Raw genomic sequence first — 22,827 nt, forward strand, 5'->3', positions numbered from 1 at the left:
TACTCTAGAGAATCCCCCCCGCCCCGTGTTTATTTATTTACTGTTTATTATTTGTCTCTCTTTTTTCTTGCATTTTATTTGTACAAAAGACCAGTTGTTTATCTATAGAATGGCCCACATCTGAAGAGTGCTGACTATATCCCTGTGGTGCCACTTAACATGTTCCTCTGTCCCCTGTAGCTTCTGTAACCTGGTTGAATCTAGGGACTTGTTCAGATTCAGGTTACAGTTTTGGGCAAGACTGCTCCATGGGTGGTGCCACGTTGTTCCATCCAGAGGCTCATACTACCTGCTTCTCTGTCTCTTTGTGATGTGAGCAGCCATAGTTGCCTAATGCCTAGTTCCATTATCCCATCAGGAGTGGAACAATGACTTTCTAGTCTATCATCCCTTCTACATTTTTAAGCAGAAATAGAAACTTCCATTCATCAACCATTTGACTACCTGGAGGTGCCGTTTATATAGAAAAGGCAGAATTAATTATTCAAATCATTTTTGGCACAGTGAATATGAGCTTGCAGTGTGAGTGGGCAGGTTCCTCTGAGCCTGTCTCCACAGGTGTAAACTGGAGGTGCTGGTGACCTCACAGCTTTATCCTGGTATCTGGGGAGAGCTCATTCTCTTAGCAAATCCTGTGTGCATATGCATGCTTTCCAGGGCACCTGGCAAAGTTTCCCAGCCTCTTCCCTGGCCCCAGCCTCAGCCCCAAACCCACTGTTGAAAGATGGCCAATGCCAGTAGGACCCTCCCTAAGCAATGCACAAATTCTAAGCAAGACACAAATCCAGTTTGCCTCTGTGGCCCGCTCTGCAGATGAGAATGCCAGTGCCTCCCTCCCAGGGTGGTTGTGGGTACCACACGAGATAATGCCAAAGGGCCTGACACTTGGGGAAACCCAGTAAGGAGTCCTCCCCTTTCCCCCTCAGGAAGCAGAGGGCTCTAGGGCCCTCCTACCCTAAGGATCGCACGCGCGCGCGCGCGCGCGCGCACACACACACACACACACACACACACACACCGGGCATCAGTCCCTCCCAGCAGCCCCGGTAGCCAGCCGGGCAGCCCTATTGTTCAGCCAATTTCCCAGCCCGAAGGGGGCCGTAGGGAACGCGAGGAGGCCCCGGCCCTTCCTGCTCCGTCGCTGACGCGCGGCCTGCGGAAGGAACAGCGCGTCTCTCGGGACCAAACGCATTCCATTCATGCCCCGGCCGGCCGCACGCACGTCCGCACCTCCGCTCCCAGCGCACAGGCTCACTGGCGATCGGGGCCCGACCTGCTTAGGGAGAGAGAGACTTTTTCGGAGAAGTCAGAGGAGTAGATCCCACTTGATCTCCCGAACCCTCCCTCCCGGAGCCCTGCGAGGATGGGCACATGAGCCCATTCTAAGAAATGTGGAGCCCAGAGGCCGGGTGCGGGAGCTCACTCCTGTAATCCCAGTTCTTTGGGAGGCCAAGGCGGGCAGATCGCTTGAGCCCAGGAGTCGAGACCAGCCTGGCCAACATGGTGAAACTTTGTCTCTACAAAAATACAAAAATTTGCCTGTTATGATGGCGCAAGCCTGTAGTCCCAGCTACTTTGGAGGCTGAGGTGGGAAGATCGCTTGAGCCAGGGAGCCCGAGGCTGCAGTGAGCCATGATCGCACCGCTGCACTCCAGCCTCTGTGACAGAGCAAGACCGTGGAGAGAGAGAGAGAGAGAGAGAGAGAGCGAGAAAGATCGCGCCAGTACCTCCTAAGCACCTACTTTTCTCCTTTCATCCTCCTGACAACCTGGCCAAATACAGTGTCTTTCTAGGAAGTAACTGAATCCAGGTTTTCCAGGGTCCAAAGACATCATTTCTCCATACAGCACAATGGTGGACTCTGACACCAGCACAACAGAACTTAAATCCTGGCTTCATCACTCAGCTAGTGGCCTGGCAAAGGCAAGTTGCAGCATTTCTCTGTGCCTCGGTTTCTTACATGTAAAATGGAGATGATAACAGTCCATACTGATAGGGTTATTGTGAACATTCTGGAAAACGATACATGTAGTTCAAGCTATTGTTGTAATTTAGCTTCTAGAACTTTAAAACCTGTGAAATGGAGCCGGAGTGACTGATTGTCCCAGTTTGCTGGAGCTGAGAGCCCTGCACACAGGAATTTCCATGATAAAACCAAGACAGTCCCTGGCAGACCAAGACAGATGGTCACCCATAACATAACAAAGCTGTTGGTGTTTTTTGTTTGTTTGTTTTTGTTTTTGTTTTGTTTTGTTTTGCTTTTAAGACAGAGTCTCACTCTGTTGCCCAGGCTGGAATGCAGTGGTACGATCTCAGCTCACTGAAACCTCCACCTCCCAGGTTCAATCGATTCTCCCGCCTCAACCTCCCAAGTAACGAAGCTGTTTTTAAAAGTCCATGCTCCTCTCTAAAGGACAGGACGAGGGCCATTTCATGCTCTCACTATTGAGATTTTCCCAGAATTCCTTGGGCCTCGAGCCCTTTGTCCTGCTCTCCCTGCTCCACCCTTTCTTAGCCAAAGGGAAACCAGACATTCTTGACATGAAAATTTTCCACATCCTTCAGGGCAATCTTTTGGTGCCAGAAATAGTCAGCAGGATTTGGGAGTTAGCCCAGGCCACTAAAAATATCTTTCATTGCCCCCCGGAAGGCCTGGGCCATCTCGACCCCAGACGGCCTACTGAGCTGCCTGCCTGGGCCAGCTCCTTAAATGACCAAGAGTTCTGCTGGTCTGGCTGACCAAGGGCGCAGAGGAGGTCAGCTCCCACTCAGCTTCCTCAAACCGGCTATCAGGCCAGGACCACCCGGGCCGCCCACCCAGAGCCATCCCCTCCTCCACCCGCTGGCGTGCTTATGTCCTTGACTCAGGCAAGCGCGGCACCGTCGCATGCGTCCACACCTGGACAATCACCCACAGCCTCACGGGCGTCCATACAAACGGGAACATGCAGCCACACTCTCCCTGCCTTCTGTACACTTCAACATACACAAAACAGCCACACACATGCATTCATGGCTAACATATCATTTTCACTACATAAATGTCAAGCTGTCCTCTGCATTCCTAACACAATGGTTCCAAACTTCTCTATCTTTGCATCTATTCCTACACAACTCCCACTCCATCCCAGGAAGATTTTTGTTAAATTTGCATTTTTCTGTTGGGACCTGGAGCTTGAGAATGAAAAAACAAGAAGTTTGAATATACATTCTCAAAATATTTTCAAACTGTCTGCTGCTCCCCCCAATCTGACATCTGTCCTCTATCTGCCTCCTATCAAATCAATGAGAATCCAAGGCCAATAAAGAAAGAGGATCCGGCCAGGTGCTGTGGCTCATGCTTGTAATCCCAACACTTTGGGAGGCCAAGGCAGATGGATCACTTGAAGTCAGGAGTTTGAGACCAGCCTGGCCAACACAGTGAAACCCTGTCTGTACTAAAAATACAAAAATTAGCTGGGCGTGGTGGCAGGAACCTGTAATCCCAGCTACTTGAGAGGCTGAGGCAGGAGAATCGCTTGAACCCAGGAGGTGGAGGTTGCAGTGAGCTGAGATTGTGCCACTGCATTCCAGCCTGGGCAACAGAGCAAGACTCTGTTTTAAAAAAGAAAGAAAAGAAAAGAAAAAGAAAGAAGAAGAAAGAAAAGAAAGAAAAGAAGAAAGAAAGGAAGGAGGGAGGGAGGGAGGAGGGAGGGAGGGAGGAGGGAGGGAGGGAGGGAAGAAAGAGAGAGAAAGAAAGAAGAAAGAAAGGAAGAAAAAGAAAAAGAAAGAAAGAAAGAAAAGAAAAGAAAAGAAAGAGGGAAAGAAAGGAAGGAAGAAAAGAAAAGAAAGGAGGGAGGCAAAGAGGGAGGGAAGAAAGAAAGAAAAAAGAAAGGAAGGAAAGAAAGAAAGAGAGGAAGGAAGGAAGGAAATCCCTGGGGAGCACCCATGGGGTTCCACATGCTCAGCTCAGCCTTGAGGCTTGACCCTCACAGCCTGGGGAGGGAGAAGGTGGGAAGGTGCCCTGCCCAGGGTGAGGAACCAGGGCTAGGAGGCCAGGACACCTGGGGGTCATTGCTACACGCAGGAGCAGAAGCATTTGCTGGTGCTTCTGCCTAGATTCAGCCCCAGGCTGCCTGCCTGCTCTCTGAAGGGGAAACAGAAGAGGAAGAAGAGAGATCTATACTGGAACTAGCCCACCAAAAATGTGGAGGCCACATCCTTGCCCTGTGGAAAAGCAGAGAAAGAAGAACTGCCTGCCAGGGTCTGACAAGACCCCAGCAGGGGGCAGGAAGTGGAGTTCCGGTCAGGACCCTCCCACTCACATTCTGACCTGCGCTGGGAACTTTCCCTTCACTAAGCTTCAGCTCCCACTGGCAGGTGGTGTACACAGGGCACCTTCCTGTGCAGACAGCCCATGGTCCTTCCTGTTCATCTACTCATCCATTTATTCCAAAACACATTTCTTGGGTACCCACTATGTTCTAGTCCTGGGCTGGCACTGGGAGAAACAACTGTGAACAAGACTGCCAAGGTCCCTGCCCTACAAGTGCCTACAGGGCAGTCAGGGAGACAACACGAAGCCACAGTCACCCTTTAACAGAAGCTGGAGCAGTGCCTGGGCCATCGTGTGCTCAGGGAATGCGGGCTGCATGGGACAGCCACGGCTGAGGGTGCTATGGAACCAAGGAACGGATGCCCAGACAGAGCAACGTAGGTCACAGGAGGTAATGCGGTCTATAAGACCTTCTGAGTAGGGGGAGAAGTCAGCCTCACAAAAGGGTGTGGAGAGGGGTGGGAATGTGTTGGGTGTGAGTGTGCATGTTTGTGACTGCACATGAGTGTGTATGAGAATGAGTATTGTGTGAGCAAACGTATTTGAGTGTGAATATTACGTGTGTGTGGGTGTGTGTGTGGTTGCTTGTGAGCGTGTGCGTGTGTTAGTGTTCAGGAATGTGCGGGTGGGTGTGAGCATGTGTGAGCGTGAGCATGCATGAGTGCATGTATTTGAGCGTGTATGTGAGCATGCATGGTGTGTGTTTGTTGGGTGGAGGGGTAGAGTTCTAGGCAGAGGGAAAGGTGCAAACACTCTGCGGTGGGAGTAAGCTCAGTTTCTTGAAGAAATGAAAGAAAACCCATGTGTTGTTTGCAGTGGTCAGTGGAAGGGACACTATCCATAGTGATACATAGTGAGGGCTCGCCATGTGCCTGGCCCTGTGCTTACTACAGTAACCCATTTGGCTCTCTCCACAACCTGATGAGCTATGTTCTATTACTAACCCATTTTACAGATGAGGAACCTGAGACACTGAGAAGTTAAATAACTTGCCCAAGGTCACAGACATCGGAAGCAACACCACTAGAATTTCAACCACAAGCCTTGCTCTTAACCACTCTGCCAGAGACCCAGACTAGCTGGGCCTATGGAGGACACAGAAAGAGTTGGGCTTTATTCTGGATATGATGGCAAGCCACCGGAAGGTTCTAAGCAGAAATATGACTTCATGTATTAGAATTAGGTTCATTTCCAATAAAAGCCCAGCATCATACTGGCTTAAACAACATAGGAAGATAAAAATATAGTTTGCTCACACACACAAAAAGCCCACCAGATTCAAGGGAATAAGAAGACAAGCCACAGACTGGGAGAAAATATTTGCAAAAGATATATCTGATAAAGAGCTGTCGTCCAAAATGCACATAGAGCTCTTAAAATTCAACAGTAAGAAAACAAACAACCCACCTTAAAAATGAATAAAACATACCTTAGATACTTTACAAAGAAGATACACAGATGGCAGATGAGCCTGTGAAAAAATGCTCAGCATTATGTATCATCAGAGAAATACAAATTAAAGCAACAATTACACACTTAGTTAAATGGCCAAAATCCAAAACTCTGATGGCACCAAATGCTGGAGAGGATGTGGGGCAATAGGAAGTCTCACCCAGGGCTGGTGAAAATGAAAAATGCTACGGCCACTTTAGAAGACAGTTTGACAGCTTTTTTCAAAACTAAACATACTCTTGCCATGCAACTCAGCAATCGCACTTCTTGGCATTTGCCTAAGGGAATTGAAAATATTTCCACGCAAAAACCTGCACGTGGATGTTTATAGCATCCAAATTCACAATTGCCAAAACTTGGAAGTAAGCATGATGTCCTTCAGTAGGTAAGTGAATAAACTGTAATACATCCAGAGAATGAAATATTCTGTGTTAAAAAGAAATGAGCTATCAAAGCCATAGAAGAGACATGGATGAATCTCAAATGCATACTACTAAGTGAAAGACATTGATCTGAAAAGGCTGCATACCATATGACATTCTGAAAAGGCAAAACTACGGAGACAGTGGTTGCCAGGAGTTATGGGGAGGGAGGGCTGAACAGGCAGAGTACAGAGGATTTTGAAGGCAGCGAAACTCCTCTGTTTGATACTGCAATGGGGGATACCTATCACTACACATTTGTCCAAACCCACAGAATGTCCAATACCAAGGGCGAACCCTAATGTAAACTATGGACTTCGGGTGATACTGATGTGTCAGTGTTGTTAACAGACTGTAACAAATGCACCACTCACTCTGGTGGGGAATGCTGATAGTGGAGGAGTCTAAGTGTACGTGAGGACAGGGAGTATATGCGAAATCTCTGTACCTTCTCCTCAGTTTTGCTGTGAGCCAAAACTGCTCTAAGAAATGGAGTCCATTGAAAAAATTTTTTTAAAAAGAGTCAATGATGCACACAAAAACATGGATTAATCAAAAAAAGCATGCTAATTGAAATAGACACGATGAAGGAATCCTATATAATTCCATTTATAGAAAACTCTAGAAAACACAGCTTTAATCTACAGTGACAGAAAGCACAACGCTAGTTGACTAAGGTGGGGAGGTTAGGGATTGATTGGGAAGGAGCACAAAGGAATTTTTGATGATGGATATGTTCCATATCTTGAATGTATTGGTAGGTATAATACACTCTGTAAGCATTTGTTGAAATTTAAAAACATATAAAATTGTATAAATCTGTCAGAACTGTAGGCTTAAGTGAGATATATTTATTAAAATAAATACTAGCTCAATGAAGTTAGAAAAAGGAAAACTTTAAAAAGTGCACCAGAGCTAATGATAGTGCTCTGCTCCATGAAGTCCTTGTCAGACATACGAAGAATCTGAGATTTATTTTCTCCCACTTGCAAACTAACAACTGAGCTTATCACAATTGCACAGATGCTAGCAGAAGACACAGGACTCTTAGGTCAGAGACAAAGGACTTTATTACTCACAACACAGTAGGCAGCACAAGCTTTATCTTTGCTCTGGTTTACTTGCCCCCTAAGTTCCATGGGGCTGGAGCAGGAGGCCCAGGTGGATGCCATACACACAGTGGGCTCATGTCAGAGCTGAGATATACTGAGTTTAGGAAACTCCTAATCTTATAAGCGTAAGAGGCTGATAACAAACCTGGTCAACATTCGACCTGGGGAAAGGCATTATCTTTATAATCCTGGTCAGGAAATAAATCTGTCCTCTGCTCCAGAGTGAGACACTATTCCTGCTCCCCTAGGCTATTTGCCATACAACATCCTTGAAAAGATGGTTCCACACAAAAGGTGTCACAAGAGGTATAAGAATGCCACGGAGAATTGCCCCTCAACAGTCCTAAGGGAAGGAGACTCCTTCTGTCTTACTGCTCTGCCAACATTCCCAACATCACTTCATGGTTAAAAATGGCTGCCTCAGCTCCAGCCATCACTCTGTATTCCAGACCACAGGAAGGACAAAACAGGGAGGAAATGTATCAGCCCTCTCTTTAAGGACACTCCCTGGAAGTTGCACACACATTAGGTTTGACTTATTCAAATAGCTATGCCTGGCTGCAAGAGAGGCTGGGGAATATGGGACATATACCTGGCTAAAAGCCTATTACTAAGGAAGACTAGAGCCTGGGGAACAACCAGCCTTTCTGCTCTACATAGTCAGTGTCACAGTGGTCTGCGAATCTCTACATAGTCAGCGTCACAATGGTCTGTCACAATGGTCTGTGAGTGGTCTATCAAGTGCTGAGGACACATGAACCTTTATTCCAGGAGTCCGTGGGGGAGCTTCTCATTTAGTAGCCATCCTTGGCACTTCCTACCTTCCCCAACCTTAAAGAGGATGTTAGGCCCCTGAGTGAGGGTGGGATTCACCCTTGTCTTGCCCAGCACAGTGGAAGGCCCTGCCAGGCTTGGGTCTTGGAACACACACTCTGTTAAACCTGAGGTGTGGGCAAGTCCTCTCCTTCTTCAGGCCTCAGCTACTTATTCCAGATGACATGGTGTATTAGTTTGTTTTGCATTGCTATAAAAGGATACCTGAGACTGGGTAATTTATAAAGAAAAGAGGTTTATTTGGCTCGCGGCTCTGCAGACTGTAGAGGCAGCATGGTGCCAGCATCTGCCCAGCTTCTGGTGAGGCCTCTGGAAGCTTCTAGTCATGGTGGAAGATAAAGAAAGGAGCCTGTGTATCAAATGGTGAGAGGGTGCAAGAGGGAGAGGGAGGAAGGGCCAGGCTCTTTTAAACAGCCAGATCTTGGCAGGTGCAATGGCTCATACCTGTAATCCCAGCACTTTGGGAGGCTGAGGCGGGCAGATCACTTGAGGTCAGGAGTTCAAGACCAGCCTGGCCAACATGGTGAAACCCCGTCTGTAGTAAATATACAAAAATTAGCCTGGCATGGTGGCAGGTGCCTATAATCCCAGCTACTCAAGAGGCTGAGGCAGGAGAATTCCTTGAACCTGGGAGGCAGATGTTGCAGTGAGCCGAGATTGCACCACTGCACTTCAGCCTAGGCAATAGAGTGAGACTCCATCTTTAAAAATAAATAAATAAATAAATAAATAAACAGCCACATCACATATGAACTCATACAGTGAGAGGTCACTTGGCTGGGCACAGTGGCTTATGCCTGTAACCCACACTTTGGAAGGCCAAGGCAGGCAGATCACTTGAGGTCAGGAGTTTAAGACCAGCTTGGTCAATATGGTGAAACCCTGTCTCTACTAAAAATACAAAAATTAGCCCGGTGTGGTGGTGGGTGCCTGTAGTCCCAGCTACTCAGAAGGCTGAGGCAGGAGAATCATTTGAACCCAGTAGCAGAGGTTGCAGTGAGCCAAGATCACACCACTGCACTCTCCAGCCTGGGTGACAGAGCAAGACTCTGTCTCAAAAAAAGAAAAAAAAGGAACTCACTCATTCACTCATTACCCTGAGGACAGCACCAAGCCATTCATGAGGGACGAAGCCATCCCCACGGCCCAAACACCTCCCACTAGTCCGCACCTCCAATACTGGAGGTGACATTTCAAGGTGAGATTTGGAGAGGACAAAACATCCAAACCCTATCAGCGGTTTGGTAAACGCAGCAATAAGAAGCAGCCCGTCCAGCAGGCTAAATGGATGTACTAAATAAGTCACATATGTAAAGCATATGCTGGGTGAGACTCTGTCTTAAAACACAAAATAAAACAGATAAGTAGGAATCTGAAGCCCAGAGAGGTGATACAACTTGCTGAGATTCACACAGCAAGGAAATGCTACACTTGGGGCTAGAACACAAAGCTGTTGCCTGAAGTCTTTGGTGATGGCTTAGAAAGTGTTAAGTCGCTAGTGATGATGAGGATATGAGGAAGGAGAGTGGCCAGTGAAACCTACAACAGACCCCTCCTCTGGCTTGTGGTAAAGGGAGAACAGCCTAAACTGCTCATCCGATGATGACATTGAGGGGAGCTGGGGCCAGCGGCCAGGCTAGTTCTTTCCAGTCCTTCTTCCCGGCTGGTCATTTCCTTGGCTTCAGAGCAGCACGGTGCCCACACTCTGAAACGCCCACCAGAGAGGTCACGGGGCTCTGATCCTTTTTGCGTAAAATAGTAGGATAAGGGCAGTGACCCTTATGAGGGCTCTTGGGAATTCAATTCTAGGGAAGAAGGTTGGGCCTGGAACAAGTACTGGGGCCTTTATTCCTCTTAAAATCTACGGAACAGCAGTAAATTGGCTTCAGGTCATCCCTCAACACTTGAGATGGGAGTCCTTCCTGTGCCATGTGCTCACCCTTCTAGGGCTCAAGGGTCACCTCTTCCAGGAAGCCTTCCTGTATTGTTCTCTCATCTGCACACTCCTCCCTGCATTTCTTCACCCCCTTGCTCTGCCCACACCTCACCTGCAGCCCCAGATCACTGTGCTGAAATCATGGGCCAATGTATCCATCTCCACCATTTGCCAGGAGAGCCGGAAGTCAGAAACCGTGTCTCCTGCATTCCTGTGCACCCAGCGTCCCATGCAGGGCCCGGCACTACTAAGAGCTTAGTATGGTTGGTTCCCTGACTGAACTGTGGGCAGGGGCTAAAGCATGTGTCTCCATCAGAACTGTCTTCCAAAGCCTCCCTAGGAACACCCAGAACAGGACCCCAAACCCTGCCGCTGCCTTGAGGCTGTGCTGGGCTGGTCAGATCCTAGAAGGAGGTCCCTCACCCACAAAGTGTTCTTTCCTGTATTCAACCATTCACTTCCTCACAATGTGCCTAGCCCTGCAGTGGGGGCTGGGCACACAGAAATGAAAAAGGCACGATCTTGCCCTCAGGTGGCTCACAGTCAGGTGAGGGAGGCCAATATCCTCTCCCCTGCCTCCCTCCCTCTTTGACTGTCTTCCTTTTCCTTTACATATGTATTTATTGGGCAAGAGACGCACAACTATGCAGAGTGACAAGTGCCAGGAAGGTGGCTATTGAGAGCTCTGCGGGAGTCCCGAGAAGAATCCCCAGCGGTCACTAGAGGCCTTGGCGAAGGAGCTTTCCAGGAGACTCAGCATGGATATCGAATCTTCCTATTGGAGGAGAAGCTGTGAGTCATAAGCCCCAAGCAGCCCTACAGACTTCCCCATGAATCACTCACTGCTCTCTTCTCTTCATTGGAAGCACACGCCATGGGGAATTCTACTTCAGACGGGAGGGAGGAAATATGGGGGAAGTGGTGGGAGGACAGGGCTCAGAGTGGAGTCCCCGAGGTAGATTTTCCCGTTATCTTTCTAGACACAAAGCCCTGACCCCAGAAGCTGAGCCCCAGGATGGCCCCGGTCTTGAATAGCCAGGACCCTCGTGTGGCTTCCTGCTTACAAAGTGCTTTCACACACTTTATTTCATCTGCACACCACTGTGTGTTATGGGAAGGTCTCCAAATTGCTTTATGAGGAAGGGAAAGAGGCTGGTCGAACAGAAGAGAATCACTTCCCCCTAGCTTGGGCCCAGGACCCAGTCAGAAGGGATGGGAATTGTCCACAGCCTGCAAAGATCTTTCACTTATCCATCACATTCATTGAGCACTCCCCTGCATACCAGGCACTGTTCTAAGGGCAGGATGGCCAAGGTCCAAGCAGAAAGAAGAGCATGGGGTCCAACGCAGGAGTGAACGTTGCCAGTGCTAGATAAAGCAATGAAGCCGGGCTGGCTAGAAGAGATGAGTGAGGGAGAGGAGTGGCAAAGATGCAGTCAGAGATGTGCAGCAAGACAAATATCAGGTCTCGTAGCCTTTGTTAGGATGTGTCTTTTAGTCTGAGTGAGATGAGAGCCATGAGAGGGTTTGAATAGAGGAGAAAAATTATCTGATGCGCTAAAAGTTTCCCTCTGGATTTTTAAAAGCCTGACTCCCTTCCAGTCATGGCAGAGCATGTAATTCAGAACAATTCTACTGGTGAGGACAAGGTAAGTTGGACAAAATATTAACATATTTTCGTTTAAAGGCATTATGACACTAAAAGGCAGTGAGGAACTTTGGGATCAAGACCTGGGAGAAGAAAAGTCAGAAGGATGAGCTGGGCGCAGTGGCTCACGCCTTTAATCCCAGCACACTGGGAGGTCGACGCAGGTGGATCACCTGAATTCAGGAGTTCGAGACCAGCCTGACTAACACGGAGAAACCCCATCTCTACTAAAAATACAAAATTAGCTGGGCGTGGTGGCGCATGCTTGTAATTCCAGCTACTGAGAGGCTGAGGCAGGAGAATGGCTTGAACCCGGGAGGCCGAGGTTGCGGTGAGCCAAGATCACACCATTGCAGTCCAGCCTGGACAACAAGAGTGAAGCTGTGCCTCAAGGTAGAGAGAGGGAAGGAAGGAAGGAAGGAAGGAAGGAAGGAAGGAAGGAAGGAAAGAAAGGAAGGAAGGAAGGAAGGAAGGAAGGAAGGAAGGAAGGAAGGAAAGAAGAAAGAAAGAAAGAAAGAAAGAAAGAAAGATCCGAAGGAAGAACACAGCCCTTGGGGCCTCTTTTCCCCAAAGGGTATCTGCCAATTCTGAAATAAAAGGATCAGAGGTTAAGAAGTTGAGTGGAGCTTTTAAAAGACTCATGGGTCTAATGGGATGAAAGTTAAAGCTCAGGGCACACCAAGGGGGAACCTGGCACACCCCTATGCTTTTGGGAGTATTACCCAAAAAAATAATCCAGGCTGGAGGGTCTGGTAAACCCACCAAGCTTTTAGTTGAAACTCCAAAGGGGCACACCCTTGGACTAAGAATGAACCAGTCATAACAGGATCAAAAGCCCAGCTTCAAGTCATCTCAACCCATCTCAATCTCTGATTGGATTAAGGTGATGTGGGGTTCCTAACACCCCTAGACACCTTCTACAAATGGAAAATAACATTATCTTAAGCTTCAAATAATCTCTAAAATTTTTCATATACAATGCCTGACAATCAACCAAAAATATGAGAAAATGAAACATAATCAAAAATCAAGAGAAAAAATAGGCAACAGAAATAAACACAAGGATATAGATAGTTATTGGTTACACTCATTAAAATAATTCTGTTTAATATGCTAAAGTATATAGATGGAGAAATAATAACTGAAAATTATCCAAGGCAAATGAAAGGCATCAAACCACAGATTCAAAAACCTCATGAATCACAAGTAATATATACAGGAAAAAAAAACTATAGGCATATTATAAATAAAACTGCTAAAAATCAAAAACAAAGAGAAATTCCTAAAGTACAGAAAAAAGACAGATCACCATCACATGGACAACAAGGCAGTTAGCTGACTTCTCAGCAGATGTCACAAGTCAGAAGACAATGGACCATATCTTCGAAGTTATTAAATAAGGTCAAAACTTGAATTCTTTACCCAGGAAAAATTCTTCAATAATGAGGCCGGGCACAGTGGCTCATGACTGTAATCCCAACTCTTTGGGAGGCCAAAGCAGGTGGATCACCTGAGGTCAGGAGTTTGAGACCACCCTGGCCAACATGGTGAAACCCTGTCTCTACTAAAAATACAAAAATTAGCCGGGCAGGGTGGCAGACACCTGTAATCCCAGCTACTCAGGAGGCTAAGGTAGGAGAATCACTTGAACCCAGCGGGGTGGAGGTTGCAGTGAGCCAAGATCACACTGCCACTGCACTCCAGCCTGGGTGACAGAGCAAGACTCCATCTAAAAAAAAAAAAAAAAAAATTTCTTCAATAATGAAGATAAAAACATTTGTAGGAAGTAGAAACTAGAATTTGTCCTCAGAAGCTAATGCCCTAAACACAGTACTAAAAGGAGAGCTTTGCCTGCTGGTTGAGAATAGACATAGAGGGGCAGTGCTGAAGCAAGGAAGCCAGCTTGGAAGCTTCAGTACGGTAGGCAAGATATGATGGTGGCTGGACCAGAGAGGTAGGTTTGGTCTCAAACTCCTGGCGTCAAGTGATCCTCCTACCACAGCCTCCCAAAGTGCTAGGGTTACAGGCATGAGTCACCATGCCTAGCTCAGAGAAGTAGTTTTGGAAGTGACGAGAAGTGATATATTTGGGAAATGGATGTGTTTGAAAGTGGACCTCAATTTGCCTTTGAATTAAATATAGGGTATGAAGGAAAGGGAGGAGTCAAGGATGTCTCCAAAGTTTTTGACCTGAACTAATGGAAGAATGAAGTTGCTATTAACAAAGGTGGGAAGACCGCAGAAGGAGCTGGTTTTGGGTGACTCAAAGGTTTGTTTTTGGAATTGCCAAATTTGGGAGTCTATTTGACAAACAAATGGAAATGTCAAGGAAGCTATTGGCTATTCAAGTCTGCAGTTAGGGGAGAGGTCTAGGCTAGAGATATGGGTTTGTTCCCTTTTTTCGTATTTCCCTTATAATGATGATGATAATGACAATGATGGTTAAAATAGCTAACATTTATTGTTACCTATGTGTCAGGTACTATGCAAAACATTTTATATATACCGTTTCATTTCACATTTCATACCATGTGAAGCAAATAATTTTTTTTTTTTTTTTTTTTTGAGACAGAGTTTCGCTCTTATTGCCCAGGCTAGAGTATAAAGGCACAATCTCAGCTCACTGCAACCTCCACCTCCCAAGTTTAATCAATTCTCCTGCCTCAGCCTCCCAAGTAGCTAGGATTACAGGCATGCGTCAACATGCCTGGCTAATTTTATATTTTTAGTAGAGACAGGGTTTCACCATGTTGGTTAGGCTGGTCTCGAACTCCTGACCTCAGGTGATCCGCCTGCCTCAGCCTCCCGAAGTGCTGGGATTAACAGGTGTGAGCTACCGCACCCGGTCATGAAGCAAATACTTTAACTCCCTTTTTAGAGATGTCAAACTGAGGGTTTGAGAGGAGAAATAATCCACTCAAAGTCATACAGACAGTAGTTGTACCTATCAGTTTTGTCCCAGGTGTTTGGAATAGAATCTCGAAATTCCCTTTGGTGGTATGATTTTCACATCTACTGGGTGTTTTACAAACCATGGGTACTTAAAATATGTTTATTGGATGAGTGAATGGTGTCGATCTTGGTGAAATTTTTAAATCCCATCTTTGCAGTGTGCTGCACTGCAGAGGGCTGTGCAGGCTGGGAAGGAAGGAGGGCCCAGGGGTCAGAAGTATGCAATGACCCCACAGGCCCTTGTAGGGAACCCATTCCTGCAAGAACCAGTCACATCTCCGTAACACCAACCAACCTTCTGAAGGTCCAGGACCCCTCACTACCTCTTCCCAGAAAGTGTCTATTTCCTCCCCATTTTGTCTCCCTGAACCAGCCTTCAGGAACTCTGGGGATTCCAGGACCCTCCCAAGCTTGGGTATGGAAGGGACTTAGCACTAGCAGAAGGGTGGGAGAGGAGAATAGATGAGGTTCACTGCAGGTGCTCCTTACACATGAGGGAACTGAGGCCCCGAAAGGGGAAGCAGCTTGCCCCAGGTTAGTGGGGCAGGGCTAGATGGGCTCAGAACAGAGGCCACTTCTCCAAAGCTCTGATGGCCCAGGGAAAAGCATTGTATGATGCGGGCCCAGGGTGTCACTTTGGCGAGGCAGCCCACTTTTGTTTTCCTTTGCCAGACACTCGGGCCGGGGGGGGGGGGGGGGGGGGCGGGGGGTGCGCTCCTGCTTGAGGGACAGAATGGGGAGCAGCTGAGTCACAAGAGAACAATATTACTGGGCCATATTACAGATTGGGAAAACTGAGGTTAAAGAGTTTGATAGCAGGCCGGGCGCCTTGGTTCATGCCTGTAATCCCACCACTTTGGGAGGCTGAGGCAGGGCGGATCACGAGGTCAGGAGATCGAGACCATCCTGGCCAATCTGGTAAAACCCTGTCTTTACTAAAAATACAAAAATTAGCTGGGCGTGGTGGCGCGTGCCTATAATCCCAGCTACTCAGGAGGCTGAGGCAGGAGAATCACTTGAACCAGGGAGTCGGAGGTTGCAGTGAGCTGAGATCCCGCCACTGCACTCCAGCCTAGCGGCAGAGTGAGACTCCATCTCAAAAAAAAAAAAAAAAAAAAAAGAGTTTGATAGCTTACACACCACTAATAAGTGGCAGAGTCAGGACTTGAACGCAGGTCTAGTCAACTCCAAATCATGTACTGTATCCACTAGTCCACAAACATACCTCTCAAACCTCAGGTCTTCGCTGCTCTCCTGGCCTTGGAGCCCTCTTTCCAGTTCACCTCTCAAATGGGCAACTGGGTTATATAATTCAGGTCTTAGTTTATCCTACCTTCATAGCCTTCATCCTTATTTTGTGAATATCTTATTTATATACCCCCTCCACCATATATAGTGCCATGAGATGGCAAGTGACAAAGTAAAATTACTTTTGCTGTTTAGCGAAAATAGTAAAAGTAATTTTAGGCCGGGCGCGGTGGCTCACGCCTGTAATCCCAGCACTTTGGGAGGCCAAGACGGGTGGATCACGAGGTCAGGAGATCGAGACTATCCTGGCTAACATGGTGAAACCCGTCTCTACTAAAAAATACAAAAAACTAGCAGGACGTGGTGGCGGGCGCCTGTAGTCCCAGCTACTCGGGAGGCTGAGGCAGGAGAATGGCGTGAACCCGGGAGGCGGAGCTTGCAGTGAGCTGAAGTGAGCTGAGATCCGGCCACTGCACTCCAGCCCGGGCGGCAGAGCGAGACTCCATCTCAAAAAAAAAAAAAAAAAAAAGTAATTTTAGCTACTTATGAGTAGGAATTTTTCTTGCACCAAAGTATCCCCTGAGACTATATTTATCAATATTTGTTGAACGAATGAATGAATGAATGAATGAGTGAATGAATGTGTGGGTCTCCTGCCTAGCTTTAAAAGTCACAGTCAAGGAAAAGGTGGCTATAAGGTTATCTTCCTTGGCAGAGCACAGTTTAGTCCACTGTGTCGCTAGCACAGAGAGCACACCCTTTGTTCTCCACAGGGTGGAAGACACCTCCTCGGCCGTCAGAGGGGAGCAGGGCTGCTGGTCTGCAACTACAGGCTGTTCTCAAACAGACTCGCCCCGCAGAGCTCCGGAAAAGAGATGAGCAGCCCTCCCACCTGCTCTCCAGAAAGCAACCTGCAGAGAAAAACAGCCCGGAGTGACCTGGATCCACCCGTCGGGCGTGGGGCGGGGCCGCAGCAGCATTGTTTGCCTCTGTGTATGGCAACCAGAAACCACTGCAGCCAGCACTTCTCAGAGGCACCCCGCCCCCCTTTATTTTAATCTCCTAAACTGATTTGTCAGCAGCAGGAAGTGACATGACAGCTTTCCTCACAAAAGGGAAACTCCTCCGCGTTACCATGGGGATGGAGGCCACTGTAGGATCACAGATTTATATAATCTTAAAGGTGTACACACAATGATGTCAATGATGTCATCCTCCGACGGGCCAGGGGAGGGAGGGAAGGGGACGCCAGAGGCTGCAAGTCCAAAGCAAATTAGCTACGATTTGCAAAATTCCAAGGAAAGGAGAGGATGCGGTGGAGGTGGCGGGTGGGGGGATTGGAGGTATTATAATGAAATAATGGGTGCCTGGAAACCACAGAAAAGCATAAAGTATGCATTGATGCATTTTCTGCATCCCAGAATTAGAGAGATGGGAAGAACAGTACTGAGATCCAGTGCAAACTGGTCATTTTAGGAGGTGGGAAAACTGAACCAGGAGAACTGCCAGAAGTCATTAGGACAGAGACAAGGGGATGGAAACATTTCTCCATGGCCCATTGTGTGCCAGGCACTTTACATTCATTGGCCCATGTCTTTCTCACAAGTGAGCCTCAGCTTTGTCCTCTGTAAAATGGGTATTACTGTCAAAGGTTACTTAACCTTAGCAGTACCTGGCACACAGTGCTCACTCTAAAACTGGCAACCATCACTGCCACATTATCAGTATTAGAAGTCTTATTTCAATCTCTTCCTGGGAAACAAACATGTTAATAGACTTTAAGTGTCTTTCTTTTCATCAGGAGGCATTTTTTTTTCCCCAAGGAAAGCAGTCTGAGGCCAAATATGACATTTTCTGGAGGGTCTGAACACAGTGACTCCAGTACATGGGGATCAGGGGTTATCATCCCTGGCTCTCAGGGCTGGCATGAGGCAGAGTGGCTTGAGCTGGGAGAAGTGAGTGACTTGTTTTCACTGGCAGCTCCCTTAGGCAGCCGCTGTATTTTTCCACTGCGTGGATCACACTGGAGATTAATTTTGGTTCAGCCAGTGCCTGCCAAGCAAAAAGTGAAGGCCCTAACCCACGGGGAACTCAGCCATGGCATCTGTCACAGACTCGATGTCGCTGGTACATTTCCACAGAGAGATATTTACAATAGTAAATTTCTAGGCTTTGATAAAAACACTGGGTACGATTTGTTTTGATAGACATGAATATACTTGTAATCGGAAACCCAGCTGAGGAAATGAGTTTGCCAGCCCAGGGAATCTTAAAACTTAGAACACAGGGATCTTTCAGACCCTGGGAGTCAAGTGGCAGACAGTGAGCCAGAGGGGCAAAGTCAAGGACACTGATTCTGTGTAAAGACCTTGAACAACAGGACAGGACCAGAACCATAGCACAGGGTGCTCCTGGATAAGGCAAATGGGGTATTTCCTTTTCTGCTTCCCATAGCACTTTGTCCAGAAACAGAGTGGGGTGGGGCGCTAAGGGGCCAGTAATCCAAGAACTTCACAGTTTCTTAACGCAACATTGTAGACTGGATTACAGGTTGTTAGCAATTACATCTTTTCTGTTTTTTGCCTGCTTGGCAAAGGAGTACAAATTCAGAATATTATCCTAGATCAAGTTAGGTTTAATTGCTTATCTTCAATAAAATTATGAAATCAGGTGACCTGAAGGAGACATCTAGCAAAAATGCCATGTCTATATGCAGAAACACCAGCGTAAATGTCCTCCGCAATGTTAGCAATGGTCAGGTTGGGGACAGGCTGTTGCAGGTGATGTATTTGCATGGGTATTTGCTTATAGTGCTTGAATTTTTTTTTTTTTTTTTTTTTTGCCATTCAATGTATTATTTTCACAATAACAAAAGCCTTTTCAAAAGCAAAAAGATAGGTCAGGAGTTCAAGACCAGCCTGACCAACATGGTGAAACCCCGTCTCTACTAAAAATACAAAAATTAGCCGGGCATGGTGATGTGCACCTGTAATCCCAGCTACTTAGGAAGCTGAGGCTGGAGAATGGCTTGAACCTGGGAGGCGGAGGTTGCAGTGAGCCGAGCTCACGCCATTGCACTCCAGCCTGGGCAACAGAGTGAGACTCCGTCTAAAAAAAAAAAAAAAAGCAAAAAGAGTGCCATGAGATGGGCAAATGAAAGTCCAGAACAGATGTAGATTCCAATTCCCGTTTCTGCCACTTAGCCATGCTGGGTCTCAGCATCTCATCTGCAAAAGGCCTTGCTGAGTTTATCTGGGGGCAGGTAGCACACACTGCCTTATATCATGTGTTTGGAAAAACTTTTGTCTCTTCATAACTCCAGCACAGCTCAGAGATGGTCAGGCGACTTTTTATATTAACCTGAGGAGGGTATTAAATGAAAAAGGCAATCCAGGCAAGTGGCGATTTCCTCCTAGCTTTAGCTCTGGGGACACCTTAGCATCCTGGGTGACATGGTAGGTTACAGAGCTGCTAAAATGGGCATGGGTAGACACACTGATCCAATACTAAGAGTTCAGTTGTAGCGTCTGGTGTTTCATGATACTCACTTGTCTTCCTCCCTTGCAACCCAGCCATTTCACGGGACCAATGGGCCACCACAGGGCATGGGATCAGATCTCAACACATTCTGCAGGCCCTTGTTGAAATTCTTCCCTAGTTCACTAGTGGGAGAGGGACTGGGTGTGGTTGCCAAAGAAATAAAAGCATTGAAATTTCAATAGAAATGCCATAATTTATTCCATTGTATAAAAAAGTTATCCTTATGTAACAAAATGTCTTCTTAGAAGAAGAAATATATTATTTCAGGTCATAAATAATCAGCAAACATACAACTGTTGGCAACTAAAAAAAAACCCCAACACTGGTATTTTCCATCAGTGCTGAAAACAAACCTGCTTACGATATATTTACAGGATAGTACAGTACTCAAAAACAAAAATTGAGGTATTTGGTTCTTCTAGGAGTAGACAATGACATTTGTGGAGGCACACACCTCCACAAAAATAAATAACGTATATTCTCATATGTATATGTGTCGTCGGGAATGATAATACTGGTAGGTATGTCAAGCATGAAGAGATTCTACAAAAAACAGGGGCGAGCAAAAAGAAACCAGCTCACACACAGAGTCCTTTCTCTTCTGCCCCATTCTGTCAGAGGGACTTGATGTACCCACTACATATTGGTCCCGAATGTGCTGAGTTCAGCAGATGTCTTGACGCTAAGTCATCACAACGACTGCTTAGGAACCCAGTGGAACTCAGGTGAAATTAAATAAATAAGGACCAGCCCTCTCAAGCCCCTCCCAGAGTTACTGCATTTCTCCTCTCAAGGAGCCTGGAGTCCCAGTGGGATGTGAAGAGCCTCACCTCCCACAGCCTTTCAGCAGCTGGGAGAGGTCGTGATGGGACTCTGAAGGTAGCTCAGCGCACTGTTCGTGGAGTGGACAGGGATGGAGACGGGGAAATTGAACACGGTGGTGGTGGAGGTGCCTCGGTCCAGCACAGCCATGGCAGGGCTCCCAGCCTCTGCCGAGCAGTGTGGGGCCAGCACCTGGGACTCAAACTGCAGCAGCTGGCCCATGAAGCTGAAGTTGGGGGAGATGATGCTTCGCCTCTGCTTCACAAACTCAAAGGCCTCGTCTAGCTTGACTCGGTTAGTCCTCATGAGGTAAGCAAGGCAGATAGTAGCTGACCGGGAAATGCCTGCCTGGCAGTGAACAAACACCCTTCCTCCAGCATTCTTGATGGAGTCTGGAAAACAAAAGGAGCGGCTGGTTACTCGAGAGCTCAGGAGAACCACCCCAAGCCCAGGTACAGTATATCTGAGAAAGGTCATGTGTGTCTTGTCTAGAAATGGTCAACATCACCACATGCCATCACATGGCTACTGTTCATGGAGGCAACGTGGGCACTGTGCAAAGGATGGCACAGGATTTAAACTCAGACTGGGGATTTCCACTCAGCAGATAGACCAGTCAATTCAACTTTGTGAGCCCCAGTTTGCAAATCTGTAAAGTGGGACATCGAATCAAATTCACATTTTGCAGGAATGTTACCCACACCAGACTGATACTGAATGTCTGGAAGAAGGCTCAGAAGACTTCAAGCTCTTGCCACAAAGGTTGGGCTTAGGGGCTAAAATGAGGAGAGAGGCAGAAAAGCCCCAGGCATCCATTCCATTTACCTATGAAGTCAATGGCCTCGTTGAACCAGGAGCTGATGTCTGCTTTGTGGTTGTCCTCCACAGGGATGCTCTTGTACTGGTAGTGACCCTCAAAATGGTTGGGACAATTGGCTGAGACGTTGATCAAGGCAGTGATGCCCAAGGCATCCAGCATGTCCTTGCGGGAAGCGTGATATGCACTGCCCAGGTACAGAAAGGGCAGGATTTCCACCGGGCCACCCTGAAATCCAGAAATATCCAACATTCATCAAGCTTGCTCAAAGCCAAGGCCAGTGCCCACACCCACAAAAACTTTCTGCTGGAAAAGTCAATTTCAGATACCGAGTGAACTCAGTTCTGTTGCTGGAGGATAAATAAATAGGGGACTAAGCCCATTTGCCTGGGCAGGACCAGCAAATTCATTTCTGTAGAGCCTACAATCATATCCCTGTGTCCCCTCCGTTATAAATAATGCTGCAGGTCACTTTCTATATTCTCCCTGGCATTACTCCTCCATGCCTTTGCCAGTTCTTACTTCTCCCCTGTGGCAGGGACACCTACTAACCTGATCATAGAGTGGGGTACTGCAGGAACTGCACCCAGATTCCGCGCTGTCAGGGACGCTAGTACTCAGGGGAAGGCTGAGCCCCATGGGGGTCGACTGTTTGCTGCACAGCTCCGGGCAGGAAGCCGAAAACGCTTCGTATCCTCCTGGGAATACAAAGACATTTTTTTTCCTCATTAGTGACGCCGGGACAGGGCACCTTCATACGACTCCCCCACCCACCAAGGGCTGGAAGTTTCTTTACAGCGGAAAGGCCCAGGCAAGTCTTTGTTCCCAGAGCCAAACAAAGCCAATGACAAGTTCCAGAGATAAATGTACTCCAGCGCCCACGCGCTGCAGGTGGGGCGACCCCCCGGGAGCCAAGAGCCGGGGGTACCGAGCAAAATCTCAGGGGTGTGCGGCCCGCCCCGAGCTTCCCCGAGGGCGTACCTTTGAGGAAGAAGACTTGCGCGGCGCGCGCCTCGCGGCAGAGCGCGCCGGCCGCCAGAGTCAGGGTGCCGTCGCGCTTGGCGCCGTCCAGGGCGGCGCTGCGCTCGTCCAGCAACACCACGGCGTGGTAGGCGCCAGCCAGCAGGCGGCCGCGCAGCTCAGCGTTGGGCACGATGTGCTCCAGGCCCATGGCGCCCTTGGCCCGGCGCCGCACGATGGTGCTGAAGCGCACGTTGACAGAGCCGGCGATGTGGCCGGCGTTGAAGGCGAAGAAGGAGCGGCAGTCCAGCAGCAGGCATTGCGCCGCGCGCTCCCTCAGCAGCGCCCGCAGGCCTCCAGCGTCCAGGGTGCCCACTTCCATGACCATGGCCGGCCTCAGCGCCCCCAGCGTGATCGGCCCTGCGGTGCTCTTTGTCTATCCTCGGGGCCAAGGGCAGGGCGGCGCCTTTCGAGGAAAAGCTAGACCCCGGGTCTCTCTGCGCCGAACCAAAAGCTGTTTTTGGACTGAGAAAGGAGTGTCACGCGGGCCTCTGGGCTCCTCGGCTTCTTCGCTGTTGCTCCGACTGCCCCTTCGAACCACGTCGGACACACAGCCCGAATGTCCTTCGCAGCGAGCCCGGTCCGCGGAGCTCGTTTATATGCGGCCTCTTGGGGACGGGGCGGGCCAGACCCGCGCGCAGGGGGAGGAGGGTGTTTGTTTGAATGGTGATCACGTGACGGGGTGGTGACGTCACCCGCCCGGCTCGGCC

General features: G+C 48.2%; 1 protein-coding gene across 1 annotated transcript; it reads right to left on the minus strand.

The window, feature by feature from the left end:
* Positions 1-19,631: 19,631 nt before the first annotated feature.
* DUSP1 (dual specificity phosphatase 1) lies at positions 19,632-22,745 on the minus strand. Its single transcript, XM_033180309.1, has 4 exons — positions 22,079-22,745; positions 21,650-21,795; positions 21,106-21,325; positions 19,632-20,672 (listed from the first exon to the last, which is right to left on the minus strand). The coding sequence occupies exons 1-4, from the start codon at positions 22,443-22,445 to the stop codon at positions 20,302-20,304; spliced, it is 1,104 nt and encodes a 367-aa protein (XP_033036200.1). The 5' UTR covers positions 22,446-22,745; the 3' UTR covers positions 19,632-20,301.
* Between the last annotated feature and the right edge of the window lie 82 nt (positions 22,746-22,827).

This window comes from Trachypithecus francoisi, unplaced genomic scaffold, assembly GCF_009764315.1.
Source record: "Trachypithecus francoisi isolate TF-2019V2 unplaced genomic scaffold, Tfra_2.0 Lachesis_group2, whole genome shotgun sequence".
Classification (NCBI taxonomy): Eukaryota; Metazoa; Chordata; class Mammalia; order Primates; family Cercopithecidae; genus Trachypithecus; species Trachypithecus francoisi.

Coding starts and splice junctions, on each gene's coding strand:
- DUSP1 (XM_033180309.1), bottom strand. CDS start 22,445: ATGGTCATGGAAGTGGGCACCCTGGACGCTGGAGGCCTGCGGGCGCTG. Junction 21,796..22,078: donor GCAAGTCTTCTTCCTCAAAG/GTACGCCCTCGG, acceptor TTGTATTCCCAG/GAGGATACGAAGCGTTTTCG. Junction 20,673..21,105: donor CGAGGCCATTGACTTCATAG/GTAAATGGAATG, acceptor TTTGTTTTCCAG/ACTCCATCAAGAATGCTGGA.